Below are 24961 nucleotides of genomic sequence, written 5' to 3' on the forward strand. Positions count from 1 at the left end.
AACATATTTAAAAGCCTTCTTTATTTATAAGACTAGACAAATGTTGTTATAAGAACTTCCTTCAGGATTGCAAAAGGAAACATAGATCAGAAGAGAAATATTTTGACAGTAAAAAAAAATCACCATAAATCACCTATCTAACAGCGGGCTTGCTTCTCCCTTATTTGAAAGGGGCTTTCAGATGGGATGAGATTGGTAAATATATAACAGGTCCCTCCTTTGTCCCCCAGAGTCCACATACTTTTAATTAGCGGGAGAATTGAGGTTACTAACACCTATCACTCTGCAATGTCTGAGAGGAAACTACAACCATTGTTAGCTCAAGATCGGGCATTGTCCTGGAGAATAAGAGGATCCCAAGGTGGCATTAAGAGAATCACTTGAGTCTCTGTAGATGGGAGCCACCATAGAACAAAGGCAAAAGATATATTTCAGCAGAGTCTTTTCCTTAGTTCTCTCACGCGGACAATACTGAGATGAATGAAAGCCTTTGAAGGTTTCTTTTAGAAAGCAGAGAGAAATACAGGCAGATTTGCTGTCCAAATACAGACTTGGCTTGCTGTGATAAGACAGGCTCCTGTGAATGTCTTTGTGCCCCCAAATTAAAAATAAACAGAGATGGCAATAGTTATTATCTACTATCCTAAACTCTCCCTTTCCTATGGTCTATAACAATGTTGCAGAATCCTAGATCAGGGTGAAATCATTAGTAGTAGGAATTTCAGGAGTCTGAGAGCCTAAAGAACCTAAAGAAATTCCACACCAACTGACTTGGCAATTTGAGGAAGAATGCATAATTTCCCGGGGAGCACAGAGGTGGAATATTAGGAGTTCCAGCACCAAATCCCGAGTCACTGTGGGGAGTGGTATGGTGGTTACACTTATTCTTAATATTCAATTCTGCTCCAGTAGAACATGGTACCCAGGAGAACCCAAAACTAGAATACAAAGGAAAAGAAAAATAAATAAGGAATTGTTTTAGAAACATCTGGTACTTGCAGAAAAATGATATGAGGTTCGTTCAGGCTCAGGTGACACTGGATTTTTAAGAATGATCTTGCCTTAAGCATCATCACAGGGGCAGAGGTGACTCTGAGTCCATCCTGTCACACAGTGAACCAATATTTTCCCAAATGACCAATGCATGATGTTCTAGAATCACGAATGGGTAAATATTTATGCAAACTGCAAGACAAACCAATGTAATGTATTTTAATGTAACAGAGTCCTAAAAGTTCTTTGATGAAGTTTCAGATTTCATATTGCAACTAACCTTTAAGAAACTACTACTTAGCAAGTTTTGTGTAGTACCAAAGGAAAATATTCACAATTATTTTTAGATAAGGCTACCAAAACACTTTTGTTTTCTCAACTACATATCAGCGTGTAGGATGGATTTCTTTCAAATCCTTCAACGTAAGCAACATATTATAACAGATTATATGAAGATGAACTATGAGAAGCCAGCTGTCTTCTATTAAAGCCAGACATTGAAGAGATTTTCAAAAATGTAAAAAAAAAAAAAAAATACTGCCCCTTTTCTCATATCTTTTTGTTTGGGAAAATAGTCACTTTTTTCCCACAGAAATATATTGTTAATAGTAACGTAATTAGTTTGTTATTGTTATTTTATATGAATTAACACGTGTTTTTAAAAATTTCTGTGTTAATTTCCAACAGGGTAAATATCAATAGATACAGCCCTCCATAGACAAAAGCTTTTGGGAGTCCTCAGTAATATTTGAGAGAGTGTAAAAGAGTTCTGAAACCAAAAGTTTGGGACTGCTTCCTGAATGCAATGGCTCTTAATCCTGACAACAAGTTACAATCACCTGGAAAATTAAAAAAAAAAAAAAAAGACCTGGGTCCTGCACCTAGATCAACTGAAATCTGAATCTCAGAGGCTGGGGTTCAGGTATGCTTTTGTCCCCCAAGCTCCCCCATGAGGTTTAAATGTGCGTTCAGGGCTGAGACCTACCATTCTACCCTCTTGCTGCATGTGCATCACATAAAGTGGTCAAGGTGAGACTGGTGAAGGCAGCTCTTTGGAAGGAGGGAGGCAGGTTAGAGGAGGCATCTAGAGAGATGACAGTCTTTGATATCTACTTGAAATGAATTTATGAGATCTGGAGAGATGGAGGAGCACACAGGTGCATCCCAGTCAGCCAGAGAAGGATCTGGTTGGTAGGGGAAGTTCACGCCCTACCTCCCGAGGGAATCCACTGTCCTTGCCCTGGTGCCAGCAGCTTCCTGACTAGCCTTCAGGTCTAAGCTTTTTTTCTAGTCAGTCTAGCGTGCTTGGGGTAAGCAGGGGCAATCTCAAGGTCTCTCCTTATCACTATCCTCCCAGAAATGAAACATGTGATGGGAAATACTCACAGTCCAACAGAGAATGGCAAATCCAAACCACGCAACCCCCCAGGCGTGTCGGTTCATTGGTCCAGAGATCAGTTCATAGCAGCCCTAGAGGAGTGGGCGATTCCATATCCACATGAAAGGGACCAGAAAAGAGATGTAAGAGATGGGTGGGAAGCTGATTTGAATCAATGTCGCCCCAACATCCAGTTTAACATAACCAGGCTATTTCTACATTCCTGTGGACAACTAGGTGGTTGTGCTGTACTGAAGAAATAGGAATAATCTATAGGAATAATCCTTATGAAGAACTATTCTATATCATATTTATTTGCTTTTTCATTCAGTCTAACCGAGGTGCTGCTATTTTAGCATAACATTTTTCTCATATTGAATATGTGGCAATGTAAAGTATTCTTAATAAAATTTGAGTTTTTTCCTCTCCCCAAAGATTTTATTGGTGATTTGTTTGAGGACAGGGTCACTTTTTGATTTGTTTTTCAATGAAAGTTCTTCCAGTTAGTGAAAATTAGAGGCTTTATTTTTCAGTCATTAAAGGAACTCCTATACCATGCTGCGTAAATTCTCATTTGACATCATATTTCAACATATCTTTATAGTATTGTAGAAGAGCCACGGGGTGCGTGCGAGAGAGTGAATCATTCTTTATTCATCGAGTCATTCATTCATGCATGCCATAATCTGGTAAGTTTTATATGTAGCACATTCTGTTCTAGTCTCTATGCAAAGTACTGGAGTGATACACACGTATGGGGCTAGACCTGCCATCTGAGCGACCTCCACTAAAGCCCTTGGAATCACAGGAATGCCTAGGAGATGCCATGACCAGGCTGGTTTTATGAACACTGAGATCCAGAGAGAAATGTCTTAGAAAGGCTGACCTTGAAGTTTAGGCCCCGCCCAGGGTCTCCAGGTAGCCACTTGAAGTTCTATCCTTTCTAACCCTGCCCCAGTCCCTGGTTCATCCACTTGCATGTCCTGCCTTTGCTATATACGCCTTGATTTCTCCCCCATTTACACCTCTCCATCTACCTGACTCCCCCACTCACCTAGATGCTCAAATGAAAAATCTTGGAATTATCCTTAACTGTTTTTCTCTTAAGCAAACACTTTTGGGTTTAAAATATATCTCAAATCCAAACACTTATTACTTCCTGCTACCACCTTGGTCCACCACGGCCTCACTTCAGGATTCCTACAATCACCTCCTGGCTGGTTTCCCTGAGGCCCGAGTCCACCCACGGTGCCCTACTAGTCTTTGTACGGTGCCAGAGGGATCCTTGTAAAACATGTCAGATCACTTCACCTTCCTTCTCAAGACCCTCTGAAAGTTTCCCACCACGCCTTAATATGAAATTCTAAGTCTTCACAATGGCTACGAGGTGCTGTATGATACGGCCCTGCCTCTCTCTGTGACCCCAGCCGCCACCAGAGGAGGTTGTTTCACTGCAAAGCTAATGAGCTTGGGCTCAGGGCTGCTTCCTCGCAAGACCATTTCAAAGTCCTGTACCTAGTTTTGCATGTGTAGTTTAAACTGTTTTTCCTGAGGAGAACCCCTCCCCACAAATCTGATAAGCTTCAGGCCCTACAAAATCTAGATGCATGCTTGCCTCCTACTCTTCCTTCACTTGTTCCAGCCTTGCCATACGGATGTTCCTCCAAAAAGCTAAGGGCCTCCACTTCAGGGCCTTTGCACTCGCTGCTTCCTTTGTACAGAACTCTCTTCTTCAATCTTTTTTAAGTGAGGGTCTCCTTTCCTCACTTAATTCAGAACCTGTGCAAATATCATCTTAATAAAGCCTTTCCTGACAACCATAGAGAAAAATACCTTTCCCCCCATCATTTTCTATATCCTGCTTTATTTCTGCTCATGGCACTTATTACTACCTGGAATTTATTGTGTATTGGTTTGGTAACTTGTTTGTGGTCTGTCTCCCATACTACAGTGCAAGCTCTACGAGGGCAGGGATTTTATCTTGTTCATTGTTGAATCTCTAGAACTTAGAACAAGTGTCTGGCACAAAGCAGGCACCTGATTAGGATGAATGGAATGTGATAAGAAGTAATAATTACAAGGATATTATTTGTGACACACTTGATGGTTCACAAACACTCCTATATCCATCACTCATTTGATCCCCCTGACAATCCTGGGAAGTGGTCATTTGTCCAATAATATGTATAAAAACCCACTTAGGCCAGGTGCCAGGCACTGGGCTGGGCATTCAGCTGTGACAAGGCAGAAATGGGTGTTGCCCTCATGAAGCTCACAGACAAAAGCCCCAGTTTTTCACCTCTTCTCATTTAGTGCCTTTCATGATGCTTTTTTCTCATTGTAGTGGCGCCTACCTTGATCTTCTTTAGTTCCATCATAATGCTCTTGAGGTGTAGTGATTAGAATTTGCACACAGCATTTTGGGGGCAGATGAACCATGATGTAAGAACATATATGTTTGCGTCTGACATGCTATGTGACATTTGGTGGGTTTCTATTATTACTACACTTGTGACAACTTCCCTAGTTTTGTTAGCCTTTCTTTGTGCATTGCAGATCTCGCAAAGCTACAATTTGGATGTGAAAAAGTGTCATTCATCTCTTCATTTGCCCACCCACCAAACATTTATTGATGCCTTCTCTGTGCCAGGCATTATGCTAAGTACTGAGGATACAGAATTGAAGGATGCATGGTCCTCAAGGAGACTCATAGAAAAAATAGGCTTGCAAACAAATAATTATATTTCAAGGTATCAACTGCAATAATAGAAGTAAAGTATATGAGGTACTGAGGTGGCGTACTTTGCTTTGTGGAAAAGGATTGTTATAGGAGAATTAGCAGGACCTGTAACTCGGAGAGAATGGTGGCATGTGGGAATCTGGGAGACCAGGGTAGGGAGAAGCAGGAAGGATGAGTAGATAAGAGATTATGTCAGGGGTGAAGAATGAGTGAGATTGAGAAAGTAGGAGCACAGGGAGTCAGGGACAGAGAGGAATTTCAAGATGCAGGAATTTGGTGTGGGAGTACTGCTCAGTGACATGACTTTGTAGTTGTGGTATAGCTAGTGGGTAGAGGACGTGGTGAGTCCAAGGACTGTTAGGGAGGGTGTGACAAAAGTGTCCCTTATTACTAGAATGTTCTATGTGTGAGGGAAAATAGTGTGGCTGTGAAATAAACCAATCATCTGATGGCAAACATCCTTTTTGGTCTCTTTCAAAGATATGATACAGTTTGTATGGAATTACAATCAAGATACGTCTGCATGGACTAGTTCCAAGGCTGAAATGTTAAAAGCAGTTTATTATTCCTCAGAGTGATCGTTATATTGCATATTGTGATTATAGGCAATAAATTTAATATTTTTAGCAGTCTGAATATAACTAATTAAAATGATACCAAAACAATGTTGCTAAAAGGCTACATGAGGGTCGCTCTGAACAACTCTGCAAAATAATCTATATCACTCCCATGTCATTTTCCAGATTAATGCAACCAATCCTAGTCCAGGCACCCTTCCAGGGGTGGCATGATGACCAGCAGTGCCGTGTCGTTCATTCCGAAAATGCATTTTGTATTATTTCCTGCAAGACCAAAAAGTCTGGCATTTCTCAATTATTTAATGTACTGGCACACAACTAGCTTTCCTCAAAGTGTTAATGCACAGCAGTGTAAGCATCTCAGAGGCTGACTTCAAGTGTATGAGGATTCTCTTCAGGGCTTTTTGGGATTATTACCAAGTTCTTTCTTGGTTTAGAGTCTGGGCTCTGGAGCCAGGCTGCTAGCATTTGAATCCTGACTCTTCCATTTACCAGCTGCATGACCTTGGGCAAGGCAATTATTAGCATCTCTGTATCTCAGTTCCTCTTCTGTAAAATAAGGATCAGAGTGACACTACCCACGGAGCCTTAAATGAATTAATATCTGTATTGTACTTGGAGCAGTGTCTGGCATTTGGTAAGTACTCAATTGATGTTTGTTTTCATGATCATCATATCATTCTCATCAGGCTGGAAACACTTTTTCAAAAACCACTTGTATGTGAATTAGCTTCTACCCAAATCACCAATCTAATTATTTTATTAAGACGATCCTACATTACCACTGAATGAGGCGGGTGGGTGTACCATTACTGCATCTACCCTCAGCAATTGCCTTTGTTTTGGAACTGGCAAAACATTCCTTTTGTATATCATCCCTTTCAATTTACATTTTGCAAACATAGAGCAAATCTTTGATATAAATACTTTTCAAAATACTAATTCTATACATTATACAAATCGTGTTCATTTAAACAAAATTGGATTCTGCTATTGCAATTCTCGCGTTCTGTTCATTTATTAAAATGTAAATTTTCCCAGATCAGCCCTAGATTAGCACTTACATTTAACTAACAGAGAAGGAAATAGTTAACATGAGGTTTAGGAAAAAGAATGCAGAATTCCTTAGTGAGAGACTATTACCTACAGTTAACCAGTATTTTCTTCATAAACAGCAGAAAAACCTCCTGGCAGGTCTTGGGAGAAGCAAGGACTCACCTGATTGTGATAGTATCCAGGTACCCCTAGTTTGCAGGCCTCCAGGTTGAGAGGTTCTTTAAGGTTGTTCATAACACAGCACTGACGAGGCCAGGGGTAGTCGGCATCGTTATTCTCAGTCCGGAAGGCAGAGGTGTATTTCTGCCAGTCTGATGGTCCATTTACACCACAGCAATTGTCCTGTCAGCACATGAGAGAAACAAAATTCTCTTCCATAATCCTTGCTAGAGCCACCAAGGTGGCAACTGAGACTTTATGGAGAAAGAAGATATGGAAATTATAGTGTATCTTACATTTACTAAAAATCCCCTAATGAGAGCTGAAGGTGTTTTTAAGGTATTACATTGTAGAGTTTGCAAAATACTTTTACATTTATTACCTTACTAGCCATTAATGAGCTCTGTAGCCTTTGACAAGTTAAACTTTCTAAGTCTCATTTTCCTTAACTGAATTGGGACAAATATAGTACCTACCTCACAGAGCTGTGTGAGGAATAAATTAGTCAATACATTTAACACGTTTAGCACAATGCCTGGCCCATAGTAAACCCTTAAAAAATGTTAATCATTATTAGTACGAATATCTTGCTACAATAATGTGAGAGAGTTATAATTATTCTCATGTTACATATGAGCAAATTGAGAATCAGAAAATTAAAATTTTTGTGGTGAAGAAATCGTGAGTAATTCTTCTTGTTTTACTTTTCTGTATTTTTAACATTTTCTGGAGCAATTATGTATTATTTTTATAATGGGGGAAAATAAACTGGAAAAAATAACCAAAACCTAGTGGCACATGGTTCTGCCTCTACATAGGAAAGGAAGATCACTTAACACGTAGCTCATATTACTTTAGATAGAATTGAGGAGAGGGGATAAAACACAATTCACATCACTTTCCTTCCAGTTTATAAATTCTGCTAAAATGTTTCAAGGGAAGAAATAAATACTACTGCATCTCTCAACTTTTAAGATAAATATATTCAGCAAACTTGGTGATAAAGTGACTATCTTAAAAGCATGTCCTGTTTTGCCACTGGATTATGGAAAATATCTCACCAAAGAAAATAATCATTCTGTAATTTGACCTGAGCATTTTGGGGGGAAATGGTTAAGTTTGAAACAGACTTATTTCAGACTGGGCTTTATAAAGTTGGTAAGTGGATTTTCAAATGTGTGAGCATTCACATTTTCATTTGAAAAGCTTAGTTCTTTGCTAACATAGTGGGAAAAAAAAAACTTGACTTAGAAGAGTGATAGGAAGTGAAAAAGTGGCCAATAGATTGGAGGTCCTAATGGGCTAAAAAAACTATAGAACAGGAATATTAGACTAAATGAAGGAAATTTTAGAAGATAGAGGGTAAAGAGAGAGTTCAAAGAAGGGGTGGAGGCTATAAGGGGGTTTGCTGATGATGGACTGGGAAACATAGGTGGTTGGGTGGGGAGGGGGTCGGGGGGGGGCCATGGGAGAGTTGTGTCACACGAGGGCTTATGCAGGGATGAGAATTCACATACAGCAGCGTAGGGGTGAGAGTGGATATTCTGAAAGACTTGTACTTTTGATGGTATTTGAGGTAAATGTGGATATAAGTTTATGATTGCCAGTTAGAGGAAAACAGGTGATCAAATCAAATCATAGCCTCTGGTCCCTAACAGGAGTAGCCCACAGGTGTGAAAAGGTACTAAACAAGCAAAGCAGACAATAGTTGCCACTTGAGTTCATTGTGGGGTGGAGGCAACTTTTGTGTGTGTGTGTGTGTGTGTGTGGTACGCGGGCCTCTCACTGCTGTGGCCTCTCCCGTTGCGGAGCACAGGCTCCGGACGCGCAGGCTCAGCGGCCATGGCTCACGGGCCCAGCTGCTCCGCGGCATGTGGGATCTTCCCGGACCGGGGCACAAACCCGCGTCCCCTGCGTCGGCAGGCGGACTCTCAACCACTGCGCCACCAGGGAAGCCCGGAGGCAACATTTTTTTAATGTAAGTGATGCTTGAGTTCTAAGAGGCAGAGTGTGTGATTAATCTAAATTTCTTACCAATGTCATTACTCCTATAAATGGAAGCTAATCAACATCATGGCTTAAAATAAAATATAGATCTAGGGGTCCCACTGAGTCATGTGTACACCCCCTAGTCCCTGCCAGTAAATGAGAGGAATAGAGGAACTTGCCTATGTCAAGTCACTTTGTGAAGGAAGCCCCCTTGGAGGCAGTGGTCCCCACACTTTAACTTCATTCCTAACCGTCCATATGCCCTTGGATACTGGTTTAGGTACCAAATGGCATCTCCCCAGGACTGCAGGCATTACCTGGAGCATGAGCCTGTCCCAGGTCTTGGTGACTCCTTTGTTTTTCCACTGGTCGTCATTGTTTGGAGGACTGTTGTTTTGGTACCTCTCCAGCATCTGCTTCAGGAAGAGGTTGGGTGTGAACTATTATGGGAGGAGGCAACACAAGAGGAAGAGTTAGCACAGTAATCCTCAAGGAGGCGAAGTGATTTGCTCGGCATGTTGCTGGGGTCCCTGAACATTGTCTCCTGGAGTAAAACTGAGCTCAGAGTCACTGAGTAGGGCTGGGGGTGGGAGTAAGGCTGCTCCGGGTGGCGGAAGTCCCCCTTGTAGGGAGAAGACCCCCATCTCCAAAGAAATTCCAATGAGATAAGAGTAGACAGGCATTGTGGGGTGGCCTAGGCCAGGGAATGGAAAAAAGGAGAGAAAGCAGGGTGCTGGATGGGAGGATGTCTCAGAGGTGGTGGATTACTGCTCATCCCAGTGGAAGGCCAGTGACTGTGGCAGAGTAGCGAAGAGCACGGCGGTGCAAGCTTGGGCCCCGGGAATCACACGGCCCGGATTCAGGATCCCACTTTCACTTACCAGCTGAGTAACCTTGGACAAGTTACTTTATTTTTTAAGTCTCATTTTATTTTTATTTATAAAATGAATACCTATTTCATAGGGTTACTATGAGGAGAAAAATTGTATATTTATTATTAATGTGCATATTACAATGCCTGGTATAGGGTAAGGGCTTAATATGTGTCAGTTATTGTAGTGTTATGATGGTAATGATGATTCATATGGTCATTGCTGCTCTGTCTTTTGAGGTTGTACTCACGAAATCTCGTTGTGTTGCTGCTGTGATACAAGATGCCACTTCAAAGCCATATACAATAAACATCAGAATGAAATACTGGAAGGGAAACAAATGGAATACAAGAATTACATCTACCTCCAAAGAGAGTTTTTTGTTTTGTTTTGTTTTTACAAATAACTGTTATGTTTTCTGCAGCACATTCACCTAAATATAATTATCTGATCATTTACATAATTATTCAACAAACCCTCGTTGATCAGCTGCTTAGAGCCAGACTTGGTGCTAGGTGCTAATCAGATCAACTCTTCTCCTTTCCCCAGAGAACAAACAACTATTGAATACAAAGCTTTCTCAGTTCAGTACCCTGCATTTCCATTTTAACTGGGAAAAACATACAAGAGAATGAACTGGTGTGTGTGTGTGTATGTGCGTGTGTGTTCGTCCAATGGCTGGCAAGAGAATCAGCGTATCACACACTATGTAGAGACTCATAACTCCCCTCTCATTGGGAGACATTTTCTTTACGGTTTACTGAGAATTGAGGATTACTGAGGTCAAAGATGAATAGGGCTGCGTTTAATATCCGTCTTCCCTCTTGGCAACGTCCAGTCTTATGAGAGAGGAGCAGGCAGCCTCCAGGTACACAGCTCTTCACCAGCATCTTCTCTCACTCACTCCCACTCCAGTTGCATCAGGTCAGTTGAGGGAAACAGCACCTTGTGTGTTCTGTTGCTGTGTGTGTGCGTGTGTGTGTGGTAGAGTGCGCATGCACATGTGATGGCTCCACAACACGCTGCCCCTGTTTATGGCTGGCAAATATCTGAAGGACAAATGTTCTCCGAACTGGGACGGGGACTGTTTGCAAGAGTCCTGTCTTTGCTGTCCTCAGCCTTCCACATACGCTTATGGTGCTTGGGTTCTTCTGCAGAAGGGGCGCTGTGACGGTGTTAGTGGAGGAGCGCAGGGCAAACGGTTCTCCCTCCCTGGGCAGGGGCGGTTCTCAGAGCGGCACCCTCTGCTGCCCTAACCATTCTGCCCAGAAAATGGCTTTGGCTACTGTTAACTCTCTCTCTCTCAGTTAACAGCAGGAGCTCCTTCAGAGGCCTCATAACATTGCCTCCCTCTGTATTAGCGGCTGCATTGCTCTTTGTTGAGAGCTTTGCTGGCTCCCTTTAAAGAGGCTCAGAAGCCCCTTAGAGACGCTCCAGAAAGGAGGCACGGGGTGCAGGTGTTCTCTGCTCGAGCCGCGTGGAAGGCGCGCTGCTCCATCTCTTTGCCAGGCATGGTGAAGGATGTTCCCAGCTGTGCGAGACACACGTGACTGGCCCAGAGTGAGGCTGGGATGCAGCTGAAGCTCGTCTCTAAGGACACCTGCCCCTTCTTTACCTCTCCCTGCATTCCTTAACCCCACCCTGAAAAAGTGGGTTCTTTTGCCCTGGAACTAACTCACACTAAAGACCCAGAGAATGTAAACATTCTGCATTCCCTAGGTACCAGGATGATGTTAGTTCACAGGAAAAGCCAACCAACAAGCACCTTAGCTTGCTGAACTCGTTCCAACCAACAAGCACCTTAGCTTGCTGGACTCGTTCCATGAAGGTGGAACTCAGGTCCTGCAGCCTTTGGCTAGGAGAGTTATTTCAGGTAGGGAGTAAGGATGGGGCCCCATCACAGGGCGAGAAACTGCTGTCCTGAGCACGGGGGAAGGGAGTAGAAGTTTAGGCCCAACACCAAGGGTTCTTAGCCTGGCTGGCTGCAAATTTGCTCCCATCTGCAAAGGCAGGGCACAACCTACTGTCTGAGGTTTGGGGCAGAAGCCTCCCTATGGGTGCACAGAGTTAGAGCCTCCACAGGCAGGTGGGAGCTGCAGCTGTTCTCTACATGTTGCCCAGCATGGGTTTCTAGGGTCCCTGAAAAGCAGAGTGAATGCGTGAAATGGGAAGTGTAGGCCATCCCACAACATCATCAGCCTTGAGCTCAAAAATGTCTACAAAAGCTCATGCTTTCTCTTAAAAATTCGTGCATATTTTGTGATTTATATCCTAATATATCAACACTTGATTTACTATTAAAACAATATTTTAAACTACTTACTCTCAAGAGAAAAAGTCTAATTATCGAGTTCTCACTGTCTCTCCTTTGGCCTGTGTAGCTCCTGGCTGTATCTGTTGGGCCCATGCAGACACCAGTCAGAGAAGCAAAGATCTGGAAAATACTCAACAGGTGACCTCCAGGTGTCTCCCCTTCAGCTTCTCTTGTGCTGGACTCTTCTGGACTTCCCATAGAGGAGAGCATCTTTGACCCCACTTGGATAATCTTCACTGCAGGGAGGGTCTTCCCCTCTACTCCCTCCTCACCTGGCATTCTATGCTCCCGCCTACCGCACTGAAAACCAAAGCACTGTGCTCAGGGAAGAAGAAACAATCCATCTAAATTGGTCCAGGAGAGAAATGTAGAGAGTTTTAAGGTCTTACCACCAGAAGAAGTTTCCTGTTGGACTTCATGATGCCTGCAATGCCCAGGACAGACAGGCAGAAGAAGCAGATGCCGACAAACATGCCAATCCAGGCTGCCCCATAGATGTCATCATTGTCAGTGGCTTCAAGCAGCGGGTAGAGGCTGTGTTGGTCGGATACAAAGAAGATGCACTCTGCAGTCAGGGCGATGCCGCACATCTGGGGGCAGAGGGGGTTCTGTCAGGCTGGCGGCCGTGAGAGCGGCACTGGGAAAGGGGTAGAGGAGTAGGGGCATGGTGGTAAGAGAGACTAACTCTGTCTTTAAGCAACTGACTTAAACTCCTCATTGCCAGGAAGTCAAACAGCTCCTTCCATCCTACGTATTGGTTTCATGCCTCCTTCCACATTTTGCTCTATCTTCTCGCTCTTTGGCAGGAGACCCAGACAATTTCAGACTATCTATAAAACCCCTGGGGCATGAACCGCTCAAACAATGACTTCTTGTACGAAGATAATCTCTCACTCCCATTCCCACTGCCCACTGTCCATATTCCTGGATTGTAATATTTAAACTGGTCCTGGTCATGTTCTCTGTGCCAGAGAGCCATGGAACATTAGAGCTGGGAGGAACCTTGGTGGTTATCTTTCCTGCCCCCTGGATTTCATAGATGAAGGATCTTGGCCCTGAAAGGCAATGACCTGTCCGGAGTCACGCAGAGTCATAGTCAGGGCTGGGCCCAGAGCCAGTGATCCTGACTCCTAAGTGCTCTCACCACACTGTGCCCACGCAGCCTGGCCTCTGAGTTACTCTTACATCCCAGTACTGCCCCCCACCCCACCCCCCGCCCCGTGTGACCAGCACAGGAAGATGCAAACATCTGTCCCCAACAACCTTAACAGTGGAGGCTGTGGAAATCAAACCAAGGAGGGATAGGAAAGACACACCAAAGCGTGTGTGTTGAGAGTGCTTGGACACTGACTGTGGTTAGCGTGGTTGCTTTTAGATTCTTGTGTTTTAAAGCTGGGAGGGAAATCTCTCTTTTTTTTCCCACGTGGTCTTTTTATATATTAAATAGTTATATAGGATTATTTATATAGTTAACTTCTAGTTAGCATGTTTTACTAACACACTTCTTAAAAGGAAGAAAAGATGTAGGGAACCAGTCATTATATCATTATTTCCCTTTAAACTCTCACTTTCGATTGATCTAAAATCATAATTACAGGAAGAGCAGAATTTCCTGGAAAATACTCATTACTTACACCAATAATCACATTTTCAAAGATCAGCAGGCCCTGGAAGCAACGAACAGTGGAGTCATCTTTGGCCATCTTCACGGTTTCCCACGAGCTGAGGACACAGCTGAGAACATCACAACGCGTTAGGAGCAAGGGATGAAGACTGCTGCTGCAAGTTCCACAGCAGAGCTAAGTCACACCACCGTGCACCGCCTTCTCGTGTTCCAGAGCACCCAAACCAAGCCATGTGATCATTTAGCCATGGAAGAAGTTTGGTTATTCAGTTCAGTGATCACAGTAATTTTATAAAGGAGAAAAACAAAGTAAAGCCAGCCTGAGTCTCATCACCAACTTTCAGCAGTTCTTTAGGGTATGGAACATACAGACTGCATCCTTCTGAGTGATGAACTGAGGCCCCATAGTCACCGAGGGCAGACCGGAGGTGGTGATGAAGCACAACTGAAGGTCCCTGGTATGGCTCTTCCTGCCCTTGGTCACGGCAAACGGAAGCCCAAAGGATAAACCTACGGGCAGAGTGGGCGACTGGTTCCCATACGGACTCCGGGCAGCGGTTAAAACCCATCATTTTCAGAATGTATTGTTATCTTCAAATATAGTTGGCAAATTAAAAATACCCCGTCACATAAGGGGGGGGCGAGGAGAGAAAGAGGGGCTCACATTAGTTCCTTCTCTATGCCGCTCTACTAGGTAATGTACATACACACATGTCATTCTCATAACCTAATTAGGTAGAAGAAGAAAAAGGGTGGGGAGGCTCCAGTTTGCAGATGAGGCAACTAAAGCTTAAATTGGTAAATTAAGTTCCCTGGGGTCATACAACCGGTAAGTGGAAGAGCTGGGCTGGAGGCCTCGGTCTGCGTGGCTCCAGAGCCCCAGTGCTTCTCCCCAGCCCATGCTGGCTCCCAGAAATTATCTACAAGGCTTAGCGCTGTGTCTGGCACTTTAAAAAGCGGGTCTCTCCCTCCCTGAGGATCCTCTGGAAGGAATACACGGTAAGTGTTTGGGTGAATTATTTTGGCCTCTGCACTTGAATTACCTTGAGATAAGCCATCCACATCTCTCAGTGTTTTGTTAATTAAATTAACTATCCACTTCATCCACTCAGGCTCTAAATCAAAATGGGTTATATGACACAACTTGCATTTTGAGGGATACAAAGATATGTAAGAGAGATGGTTGTGTTCTAGAATTTCAGGCTTTAGTAGGGAAGCTGTGTTCCCAAGTCATTATAATGTATCTAATAAGATCTTAAGTATCGTGGGAGTTCTGAGGAGGGAAGAGGTAAGGCGTGCAGAGTATATATGGTTTTGATGGGTCAAGAAGAGGTGGGTGGGAGTGGGAGGAAGATGGAGGTGACATTCCAGGTAGAAGGAAAGGAAAGGTCAGGGAGTAGAGGCTTAGAAGAGTTAGGAGCCCAGGAGATAACACACTAGCCAGTTTGGCTGAAGTTCTGGCGTGCGTGGGAGGGAAGCCTTCTGTTTGACTCAGACCTTGCTAAATTGTAACTTCCTTGTTACACTCTAAACTAAGTATTCACAACCTTCCAAGTAATCTTAAACATCTCTAAATATTTTCCCTTACCTGTTCACCTGGGCAGTGGTGGGAACTGGAGTTGAAATTTATGAGTGTTTTCTGGCCCGGAACTGGGCACATGGTGTACTCCATCAGCGTTTGCCAAGTGAATAGAAGAAATGGGGCCATAGTTACAAGATCCCTCTGCGTAGCTTCTGCTAAGAAATGCCATTCATTTCTTTCCGCTTGGAAATGTCATTTCAGGCTTAGAAATGTCATTCATTCTTGCCCGAGATTGTTGCACACTAGACGGAGTGGAGCCTGAGCGCCGCGAAGGAGTTAATGCACAACCTCCCCCAAAGGGGAGCCTTACTCACGTAGCTGGATCAGCCACATTATAAAGTTCCTCACTGGAATGCACAGATATTGCTCCTGACCAGTTGGGTTACTGTCTAAACTAGAGACACAGATAAATAGACCATGAAAGGTAGAAGTTCAGACAACACAAGTACACAGAGAAAGTAAAGGGCAAAAGAGGCCCAAAGCAGTCCCATTATCACCCAGTACCAATTAGGACCCATTTGCAGATAGCAGCCTATTTATGGTCATTAGCTGGGCTTAAAGAACAGAAGGAAGACAATTTGTTCTTTCAAGGAAGTTAAAGTGTGATTGTAGCAACATGGCTGCACAGCAAAAATGACTGTACACTGTAGAATAAAGGAGGAAAGTAGGGCTACGGAGAAAAAGGAAGAAGACAGGTAGGTCACCAAAGAAAGAGGGCTTTATTGGTCCAGGAGGAGCTGCTGAACAAGAGAGCTGGCCCCCGTGACCCAAATATATCCTGTAACGATGCATACTTTCCCAAAGATGACTCTGCCACACAGAGTTTTTAAAAAGGGGAAGAGACATATGAATACTCCGTGGAAGAATTGCAAGTCAGAATTAGGGTGGGGAAACGCAGACCAGAGTGGGAAAAAAGAAGGAAGGAGACAGGTGGGAACTTGGTGTGAGGAAAAAGGAGAGTAAAGTGAAGAAATCTAGACAAGCATGAGGTAGGAGATGCCAGGGAGGGGCGTCTGATTTAGGAAGGCGGGACTGCGTGGATGGGCACAGAATGCTGAAGTGGCTGTTCACTAGATGTTTCTCCTTTTCCGCTACGCGTTCCTTCTCCTCCTTCAGCGGTGCGTCATAACTTAGATAATGGCACAAAATAAAGTGATGGTGAAAGCTGTCATTTAATGTCCTCAGCACATGCTGGCACTCTGTGTTCATCCTCTCAACAGACCTGAGAGATGGGTATTTTTACCAAGATCTTTCCTGGTTTCTTATTGCTGTTATAACAGATTACCACAAACTTAGTGACTTCAAACAACACACAGGGAATTATCTTACAGTTCTGGTGGTCAGAAGCATGAAATGAGTCCCATGGGGCTAAAATCCAGGTGTCAGCAGAGCTGTCCTCCTACTGGAGGATCTAGGGGAGAATCTGTTTTCTTGCCATTTTGCAGATGCAGAAAATGAGGCTTAAAGGGATTAATTGCTTTGCCCAAGGCACGTGGCTAGAAAATGCAAAAGCGGAGACTCAAACCCAGATCATTTAAGTTAACACTGCAGTTTGTAAAGACCTGCCATATGGCTAATACTTTCAGTAGAAGAAGAAACACCTGGCTTGTTTCCTCGCCAAATCTGGAGCAGAGAGAGTAGGTACCACTTTTCCCTGATCAGGTGATCCTGCCTTTGCAAAGGTCAGAATCACTGGGCCTCTCTTCGCTCACTTCTCTAAGTTCTTGCCTCCTTAGCCCCTCAACACTGCACTCATATTTGCACATTTGTCCCAAACCCAGAGCTGCACCCACACGTTGTTCCAGAAAATCTGTCTAGATGTATTCCAGACCTGCACCTTTCTCATGCACCCCTTGGGAACAAAATTCTTAGAAGAGGTACAAATGTGCAGGTCAGTGTGAGAGCCAGCATTTCATAGCCTCTCCTCGGCCACTTGTAGTTGACTAGGTTGTTGTCTAGAAGACGTAAAATATTTATTGCATCCCCCAAACAGCCACAAATGTCAAGAGGGGTGGCAGTTAGACAGCCAAGTGTAGGCTTCTGGCAGCTCGCAGGGTGGTCTACTGGCTGTGGTCTAACACTGAGCACACCGCACTTGGTGTTAGAAAGCCAAGGTTCAAACGCAGTCCTGCCCAGTCCTTACGGTGTAACCTTGGGTAATGCCACTCAGTGTCTATTTCCTCACTTACAAAATGGGTAAAACACAACTTGTTGATGGGATTGTTGTGATCACTGAGATAAAAGATGTCGAAGTGATTGGTAAACACCAAGATCATTTACAAGCATGAGAAATTATGAATAATAACTAGAGGAATATTTAGGAAGGGCAGGCTATTGGGCTGTGGCTTTGCTTCATGTACCAGTGAGCCCTGGGGCCTAGGAGGGAGGTTTTAATGGTTACTGATACCACAGCCAAAGGCATCTAGGTTGAGGTGAAGCAGCCTCTTTCACCTTCCTCCTGTTCCCTGCTCAAGGGCTGCTCTGTTGGAGGGTGCTAAAAGCCTTACCTATCTCCCATCTGTGCCCCTTTTTATTTTCCATGGAAGGATTCATTGGCTGGGGGAGAGGGGGGAAGCTCTTTGGGAGAGGGAAAAAAGCTTCCCAGTTGTGCTTGGGGTATGGCCAGAGTCAGGTACCAAACAGCACGTCCCTATGGCAGGGGCCCTCTGCACATTGCACCAGCATTCCTGAACAGTTAACACCGCCATTGGGCCTCATCCCTAGGCTTTGGCCAGCTCTGGAGCCTCTGGTCCAGATTATGAGGTGATGCAGAGATGACCCTTGAGGTTCCTCCTCTGTACTGGGGCTGCTTCCCCCCTGACACAGAAATTACTCAGGGAGGACTCTGTTCTGCTCCCCTTGTGCATTATTTCCTCCTGGTATCAACCTATGAAGGGCTTCCTGCACGTTACTGCAAGAGTCTCCAAGGCAGAAGAAGGCCCTGGGACCCTGTTTTATTTGTCTTTTTCAGTCCAAAGCGGCACAGCGCTTTACATGTGGTAGGCACTCAATAAATTATTTTACTCAGTAAAAAGGCAGGTGAAATAAATTTTAAAAATGTATATTTGAGTGAGAAGAATATATGAGTGAATTATTTGCCTAGAACTTTATTGCAGAACAGGTTAGAGTATGATGAAGTAGAAAGAGCATGGGCTTTGGACAAATCTAGCTTTGAATCTTAGCTCCACCACTTAGAAGTTTTGTGGCCTTTGGTAATTACTTAATCTTGTAGAGCTTTATCTCTAAATGGGTATTATAATACTTAACTAAAAGGGGTACTATGAAAATTACACGAGAATATGTGTGAAGTTCTAACACAATATTAGTTACCCAACCAATATTCATTTTCTTTACCTTTGCCTCAGTTTCTTGAAGCAGACAGACCAGAACAAACAGTGAATGATGAAGGCATCTAAAACTAGTGATTTAATTTTGTTTTAAAACAGAGCCACATAGGGAATGTAAATTGGTCCAGCCACTGTGGAAAGGTTTCTCAAAAAACTGAAAATAGAACTACCATATGACACAGCAATTTCACTCTGGGTATATATCTGAAAAAAAAGCCCCACTAATTCAAAAGGGTAAATGCACCTCATTGTTCACAGCAGCATTATTTACAATCGCCGAGATATGGAAGCAACCTAAGTGTCCATCAACAGATAAACGGATAAAGATGTGGTATATATATACAATAGAATACTACTCAGCCATAAAAAAAGGATAGAATTTTGCCATTTGCAATGACATGGGTGGACTTGGAGGGTATTATGCTAAGTGAAATAAGTCAAACAGAGAAAGACAAATACTGTATGATGGGACTTCCCTGGTGGTGCAGTGGTTAAGAATCCGCTGCCAATGCAGGGGACGCAGGTTCGAGCCCTGGTTCAGGAAGATCCCACATGCCGCGGAGCAAGTAAGCCCGTGTGCCACAACTACTGAGCCTGCGCTCTAGAGCCCGCGAGCCACAACTAATGAGCCCACGCACCACAACTACTGAAGCCATGCCTAGAGCCTGTGCTCCGCAACAAGAGAAGCCACCGCAATGAGAAGCCCGTGCACCACAACAAAGACCCAGGTGCTCCCTACAGCCTCAGTTCAAAGGAGAGCCCTCCAGAGCCCCTGCTCCACCACAGGCTCAGCCATAGGCTCCTTTTTGCTTCCTGGTGCCAGATGGCTTTGTCCACCCATTCTCTCCTGCTAACCAATCTCTCCAAATCCAAATTTCTCCTCTCCTACTCTGTTGCGCTTAAATTTGAGAACTTTTTGGCTTTTCAGCTCTTAGAGACAGACTAATGACTTCCCTTTCCCTGTACCTACAGTATTTGTCCAGACCCAATCATTTTATTCTCTTTCTGGCCCGTGGAGGGGAGGCTGGACAACCAAAGAGATAAAGTACAAACTCCTCGGCTTATATTCAATCAGTACCAGCCAGGCTCCAAAAGGCCAGCTACTTACCTTCCTCCGCTCCTCTGAGTGGTCTCTCATTTCTTCTTCTTGAACTCTTTACCACCTTCTGAAGCTCAGCTAGAAAACGTTTTCTTTCCCCAACTACCTTTGCCCAGAATTATCCTTCCTTCTCTACCTACCTCTCTTGCCCCAAGCAAACAGCTCTCCAAGCGAGCCCACACTGGGTCCTGTTTGGTGGATGTGTGTGTGTGTGTGTGTGTGTGTGTGTGTGTGTGTGTGTGGTGTGTGTGTGTATGTGTGTGTGCGTGTGTGGCTTTTCTTCCCTACTGGCCTCTGCTACGGCAATCTAACCTGGCACCTCATTACCGTTTTTCTTTTTCTTTCTTTTTTTGTTACTTTTTTTCTTTACCCAAGTTTGTTAATAAGTTAATTCTGAACCCACAAAGGAATAGATTGCTGTACATTTTAAAAACTCATTTGACAAATAATTGCAGTAAAGAAACAAAAATTATACACTTCAAATTACTTGATGAGTGACACACTTTAAAGTCAGTGACTACACTCCTAGTAGTTTTGTCTTACTGAGAAGGTATGTGATCAGGGAGAAATTAAGATGTCATTTATCTCAGGGCCATTATTGACCATGTGCCCTTTCATAGCATGATTGAATATCAGCTCTGGCTGCAAACCGAGAGGCTTCATAGTCAGCTCCGTCATGGTGCAGACAAGGAAACCAAAGCTCTGGGAGGGAAAGTGACTTGTTCAAGATCATCGGTGTGTCATTTTCAGGGTCAAGATTTCAGTCCTGATCTCCTGACTCTTAAACCAGGCCTTTGTATTGAATTTGTTGCTGATCTTTCTTCTTTTTGACGTAGGGAAATAGCACCTCCCTTTATGTTTCTTTAAATTTAAGAGATACTCCCCTGCCCTTTTTCCTTACAAGTTTAGCCAGAAGGGGAGTCACATAAACAAAGTTGACAAGGTGAGAACCTTCTACCCTCAACCTCCATTCAAAGTGTTCCTCACTCTTCACTCTAATTTCCAAATTCCCATAACTCAAGAATACTCCTTTGCTCCTGGTTAAAATGCAAATACATATAAAAGAGGCACCGTGAGCCTCATGAGCCATCGATGTCAATGCCTCAATGTGAATGATTTTAGTAGAAACCGTTCTTGTATTTCCAAAGGGAGAGGGAAGACACCCTGACAGGGAAAGAGGCCTGAGGAGAGAGAACAGACGAACAGATGAACTTCCTAACCCATGATTTGGGGGCTTCGGGCTGTGAGTAGAGACTGACTCCTGATAATATGGTGTATCTGCCCTTCCCCCCTTCCATTTTAGCTCCCAGTATGGATGAACTTTTCAAATATGGGGTTTACTGAAACTTTCCTGTGTTATTCCAAAGCAGTGCTTCCTTCATATATATTTGATTTTTTTCTTTCTTTCTTTCTTTCTTTTTTTTTTGTTATTTGGGAGAGCTAGTAAGGAAGTGGATGGGATGGGATGAATTTTAAAAAATGGGGTTGGTAGCGGGCAGAGGATGGAATAGCAGCTGTCCCCCTTCAGAGACGACATTGCCCCTGCCTGAAAGTGCACAGTTCACCTCAAAATTTTTCCACACACAGGAATAGCCCTTGTGAGCCCCACCCTGTGGAAGACTGCCCAGTGGCCTGGCACCATGATGATTTATTCAAATTGCACAACCTCTAGGGAACTCCTTTGCTCTGAGGAGTACAGAGTTTTGAAAGGCTGGAGTTTTCTTTATGTATTTTTCTTGTGTCTTCATTCAGTTTGTTTTCTTCTAAAAATTATTCATCCCTACAGTGTTGATGTTTCCAGACACATTGAATAGGTCTAAACACTATTGCTTGCTAAACAAACCTTTTCAAAGCAGGAGGAAAAAGAAGTGAGACTCACCCATCAGGCATGAGATCATTTTTTCAAGCTCATTACCTCTTTTCCTCACCCAAGTTTGTTGGACCAGAGAACACACAAACCACACCTCACACTTTAGCTCCTATTAGTGAAATTTGGATTGACAAAAGAAAAAAAAGGAGAAATAGGAGAGGATGAAACAGATAATAGGCTATTGCCTTAGCCCAGATTCTGAAACCCAGAACAAGATTAGACACTTGTATGACTCAGAGATGGGGATAAAGATGGCTGTGGAGATTAGATCAGGGCAATTGCTGGTCTGCTTACACTTAGGGTATGACGAGGTCGTGGGAATGATGAAAGGAGGAGCTTTTTCCCATGGCCATGACCCCCATGGCCCACGGTATCCATTCGTTTTTCTTGCTTTACAGCTCTAAACCTGCTCTGACCAGTGTGGTGACTAGTAGAGGCTTGTAGCTATTTAAATTCAAATTAATTCAATTAAATAAAATAAAAAATTCAAATGCACTAGCCACATATCAAGTGCTCAATAGGCAAATGTAGAACATTTCCGTCTTCGCAGAGTTCTATGAGGCAGCACTGCTTTAGGTCCCTGATGCTTACTGTGCTGAGCTGAGTCACTCACTCACCTGAAGTCATGGAGTAAGATGTAAGCAATGGCTCAGGCATTCTCAGCCAAGTGAGGACCTCGGGTGTGGGCAATGCCAGTGGGATGCCCAGCCCCAGGGCAGGAGTACCATGGAGATTCCTTGGGGCAGGTGAAATTAAGACACCTCCTCATGAATTTGGTCTCTGCCCCGGTTAGGGAACAGTGACGCACCAGGGGTGTGGGTAGCCTTCATGGCCATGAGGCTCAGATTTCAGCGTCAAGGGGAAGCATATTCTAGGGCTGATCAGTGTTTGCTCTTCGTAAGAATGTAAGCAGGAGAGGTCAAAAGAAATTCCGAGTGTTCATTTGTTTTTCTTGACTAGCTGATGCCTAAGATCCCCTGTGTACTTACAAGTCTATGATTCTTTCCAGATAGTTAAAAAAAATATAGGTGATTGATTTATAAGCCCATTGTTGCAGAAAGCAAAAATAGTCTGTTGTAGTAGAAAGAAAAATGAGGAAATTTTCTCCTCATTGAGAAAGAAAAAAAAAAGCCAAACTTTTTTTATAAGGTTTGAAAACTATACGACCCAAGTTATATATATAACTTAGGCAAAAGTGATCAATAAACATTATCTTTAGTTTAAAAAAAGACATTAAAATTCATAAAAATTCTAAATGTCATAAATATCTTTAAAGCTAGTTATAAGTGGGGTTTTAAGCTCATAAACATAAAATGATACTGTTATTATTTGAAACTTAATCTGTATTACGTGTAGAAATGTTGTTAGAACAAAAAAATACAACCTGCAAATCCTGGTGGAAACACCAACTGGTGAAGAGTAAAAGTAAGTTATGTAAAAATAACATTGTGTAGATAAAAGCTAATTTGTTGACCTATTTCAACATTTATTAAGCAGAACTGTTTGCTGAGAAGAAACATGAGTAAATTGCCTCACAAATCCCATTACGAGTAGACAGGACCAAATGATTTCTGACAAGAAGATTAAGAAACTTTCTCTCTGCTAGGCTAATTTTCCTTTTGCTTTTTTAACTCTACATGGAAACTGGAGGTCCTCAAAGGTGTCTGTCTATCTGAGATTTAATCAGGAGACAGAGGTTTTCCCAGGGTTCTTGGAGTTTTCTTGGTCTTTCTGTGAAGAGGTGGAAATCAGGATGGGTGAGTAACACCCCCTGGAAGAACGTTATCTCAGTTCTGAGAACTGGACAATATCAAAGGAGTTAAGAAAGCAGTTTGTACAATTTAAAGAGAACAGAATAGTCACAATATCCTAAATTACAAAAAATGATAGACTCTGTTCATCAGGAAATGAACTTCTTCCCCAACCCCTAAGAGTGCAGTTATCTTCCCTGCCCAGTGGAATGGGTCTACTCACCTGTCCTCTCCCCCTCTTCCACCTCCTGGTACTGTGCCGGCCCACTGTGCACACTGCTCTGGCCTGAGGTGCTTTTCTACCCTGTACCAATCCTTTGAACCTCTGGGACCAGGGGAGGGTGGTCTGTGATTGGGAGAAGGCATCTCACATGGGCTGAGCCCGATGCTGCCTGAGCCTGCCTCTCTGAGGCCAGAAGTAACAGGAAACTTTCAGCCAGTAGATTTCTGCTACTTTGGAATGTGTGACTCTGACAGATGCAAGCACCTTCTGGATTCCTCGGAGGTCTGGGCTTCCTCGAACACACACTCAGGGCTTTTGTTTTGATTTTGATTTGATTTGTTTCTACTAGCGTGATTTAATGCTTAATTCTGCTCTTATGCATTAAAAGTCAATATCCACTGTCCCAATTCTTCACAGTCAGGCTGGTACACATTTATGTGTCCAGGGTCATGTCTAATTTCAGTTTCTATATCTTGCAGACTCTACATTTACGGGGATAGGACTTGCCCAAGTAAATGCTCCCACTGAGTTGGTCCAAAGCCTAATAAGGGGCAAGAGATCTGGAAACAAAGATTGCGAGATAGAGAGAGGGCTCAAGTACTCATCTGATGTTATTCAATTAATTTCTCTCTTCCCTTCCTTTTTCTTTCCTTCTTCCCTCTGGAGCCGCCATGTGTCATAACAGCACTAACAACGTCTTAACAAAACAAACATTTCTTTCAATGGCTGCATAACACATCACGGATACGTGCATCACAGTTTATTTAGCCTGGCATGAGCCATGGGTCCTGGCAGTAATGTCAGGATTTACTGAGTGCCTTAATCAATAGACTTTGGGAGTTCTCATGGGTCAGGTTAGGTTTCTCAGGAACCGACTCTGAGACAGAGTACAGTGTGTAGTATATTTATTAGCGAGTAAACACCCATGGAAGGAAGAGGGAAGAAATAGGACGGGGCAGAGAGAGAAGTTGAGCTGCCATGCAGGGTGGACAGCCCCAGGAAACTCTAGAGGAGGATGCCCTATCACAGTCGCTCTGCCTTGGGCCCCTCTATAAGCAGTCCTTAGATGTGGGTTGCCCTGGGAAGGTGCTTGTAGCTAAAGCAATCCCTGAAGGGGGCTGGTAGTGGAGGCTGGAGATGCCAGTACTCCCAGCAGCTGGGCAGCATGTTCCCCCTTGAGGGGGCCTGCACGGGGCATCTCTGAGTCCATCACATGCCTTATTCCTCCTCAGCTCTGCAGGGCATGGTTAGAGATAGCAAAATTCACACAGTGGAATCCTATGCAATTGTGATGAAAAAAATGAAGCCACAGAAAAATACTTCATGAGCAGCTGCATCCCCTGGGGAGATCAGCTCGGTGCTTTGTGACCACCTAGAGGGGTGGGA

General features: G+C 43.6%; 1 protein-coding gene across 1 annotated transcript; it reads right to left on the reverse strand.

The window, feature by feature from the left end:
• UPK1B (uroplakin 1B) lies at positions 1-23645 on the reverse strand. The gene is made up of 8 exons (XM_004278512.1): positions 23576-23645; positions 13714-13801; positions 12469-12669; positions 10016-10090; positions 9211-9333; positions 6908-7087; positions 2380-2463; positions 1-938 (listed from the first exon to the last, which is right to left on the reverse strand). The coding sequence occupies exons 2-8, from the start codon at positions 13780-13782 to the stop codon at positions 888-890; spliced, it is 783 nt and encodes a 260-aa protein (XP_004278560.1). The 5' UTR covers positions 13783-13801; positions 23576-23645; the 3' UTR covers positions 1-887.
• Positions 23646-24961: the final 1316 nt, after the last annotated feature.

Source organism: Orcinus orca, chromosome 5 (genome assembly GCF_937001465.1).
Source record: "Orcinus orca chromosome 5, mOrcOrc1.1, whole genome shotgun sequence".
Taxonomy (NCBI): Eukaryota; Metazoa; Chordata; class Mammalia; order Artiodactyla; family Delphinidae; genus Orcinus; species Orcinus orca.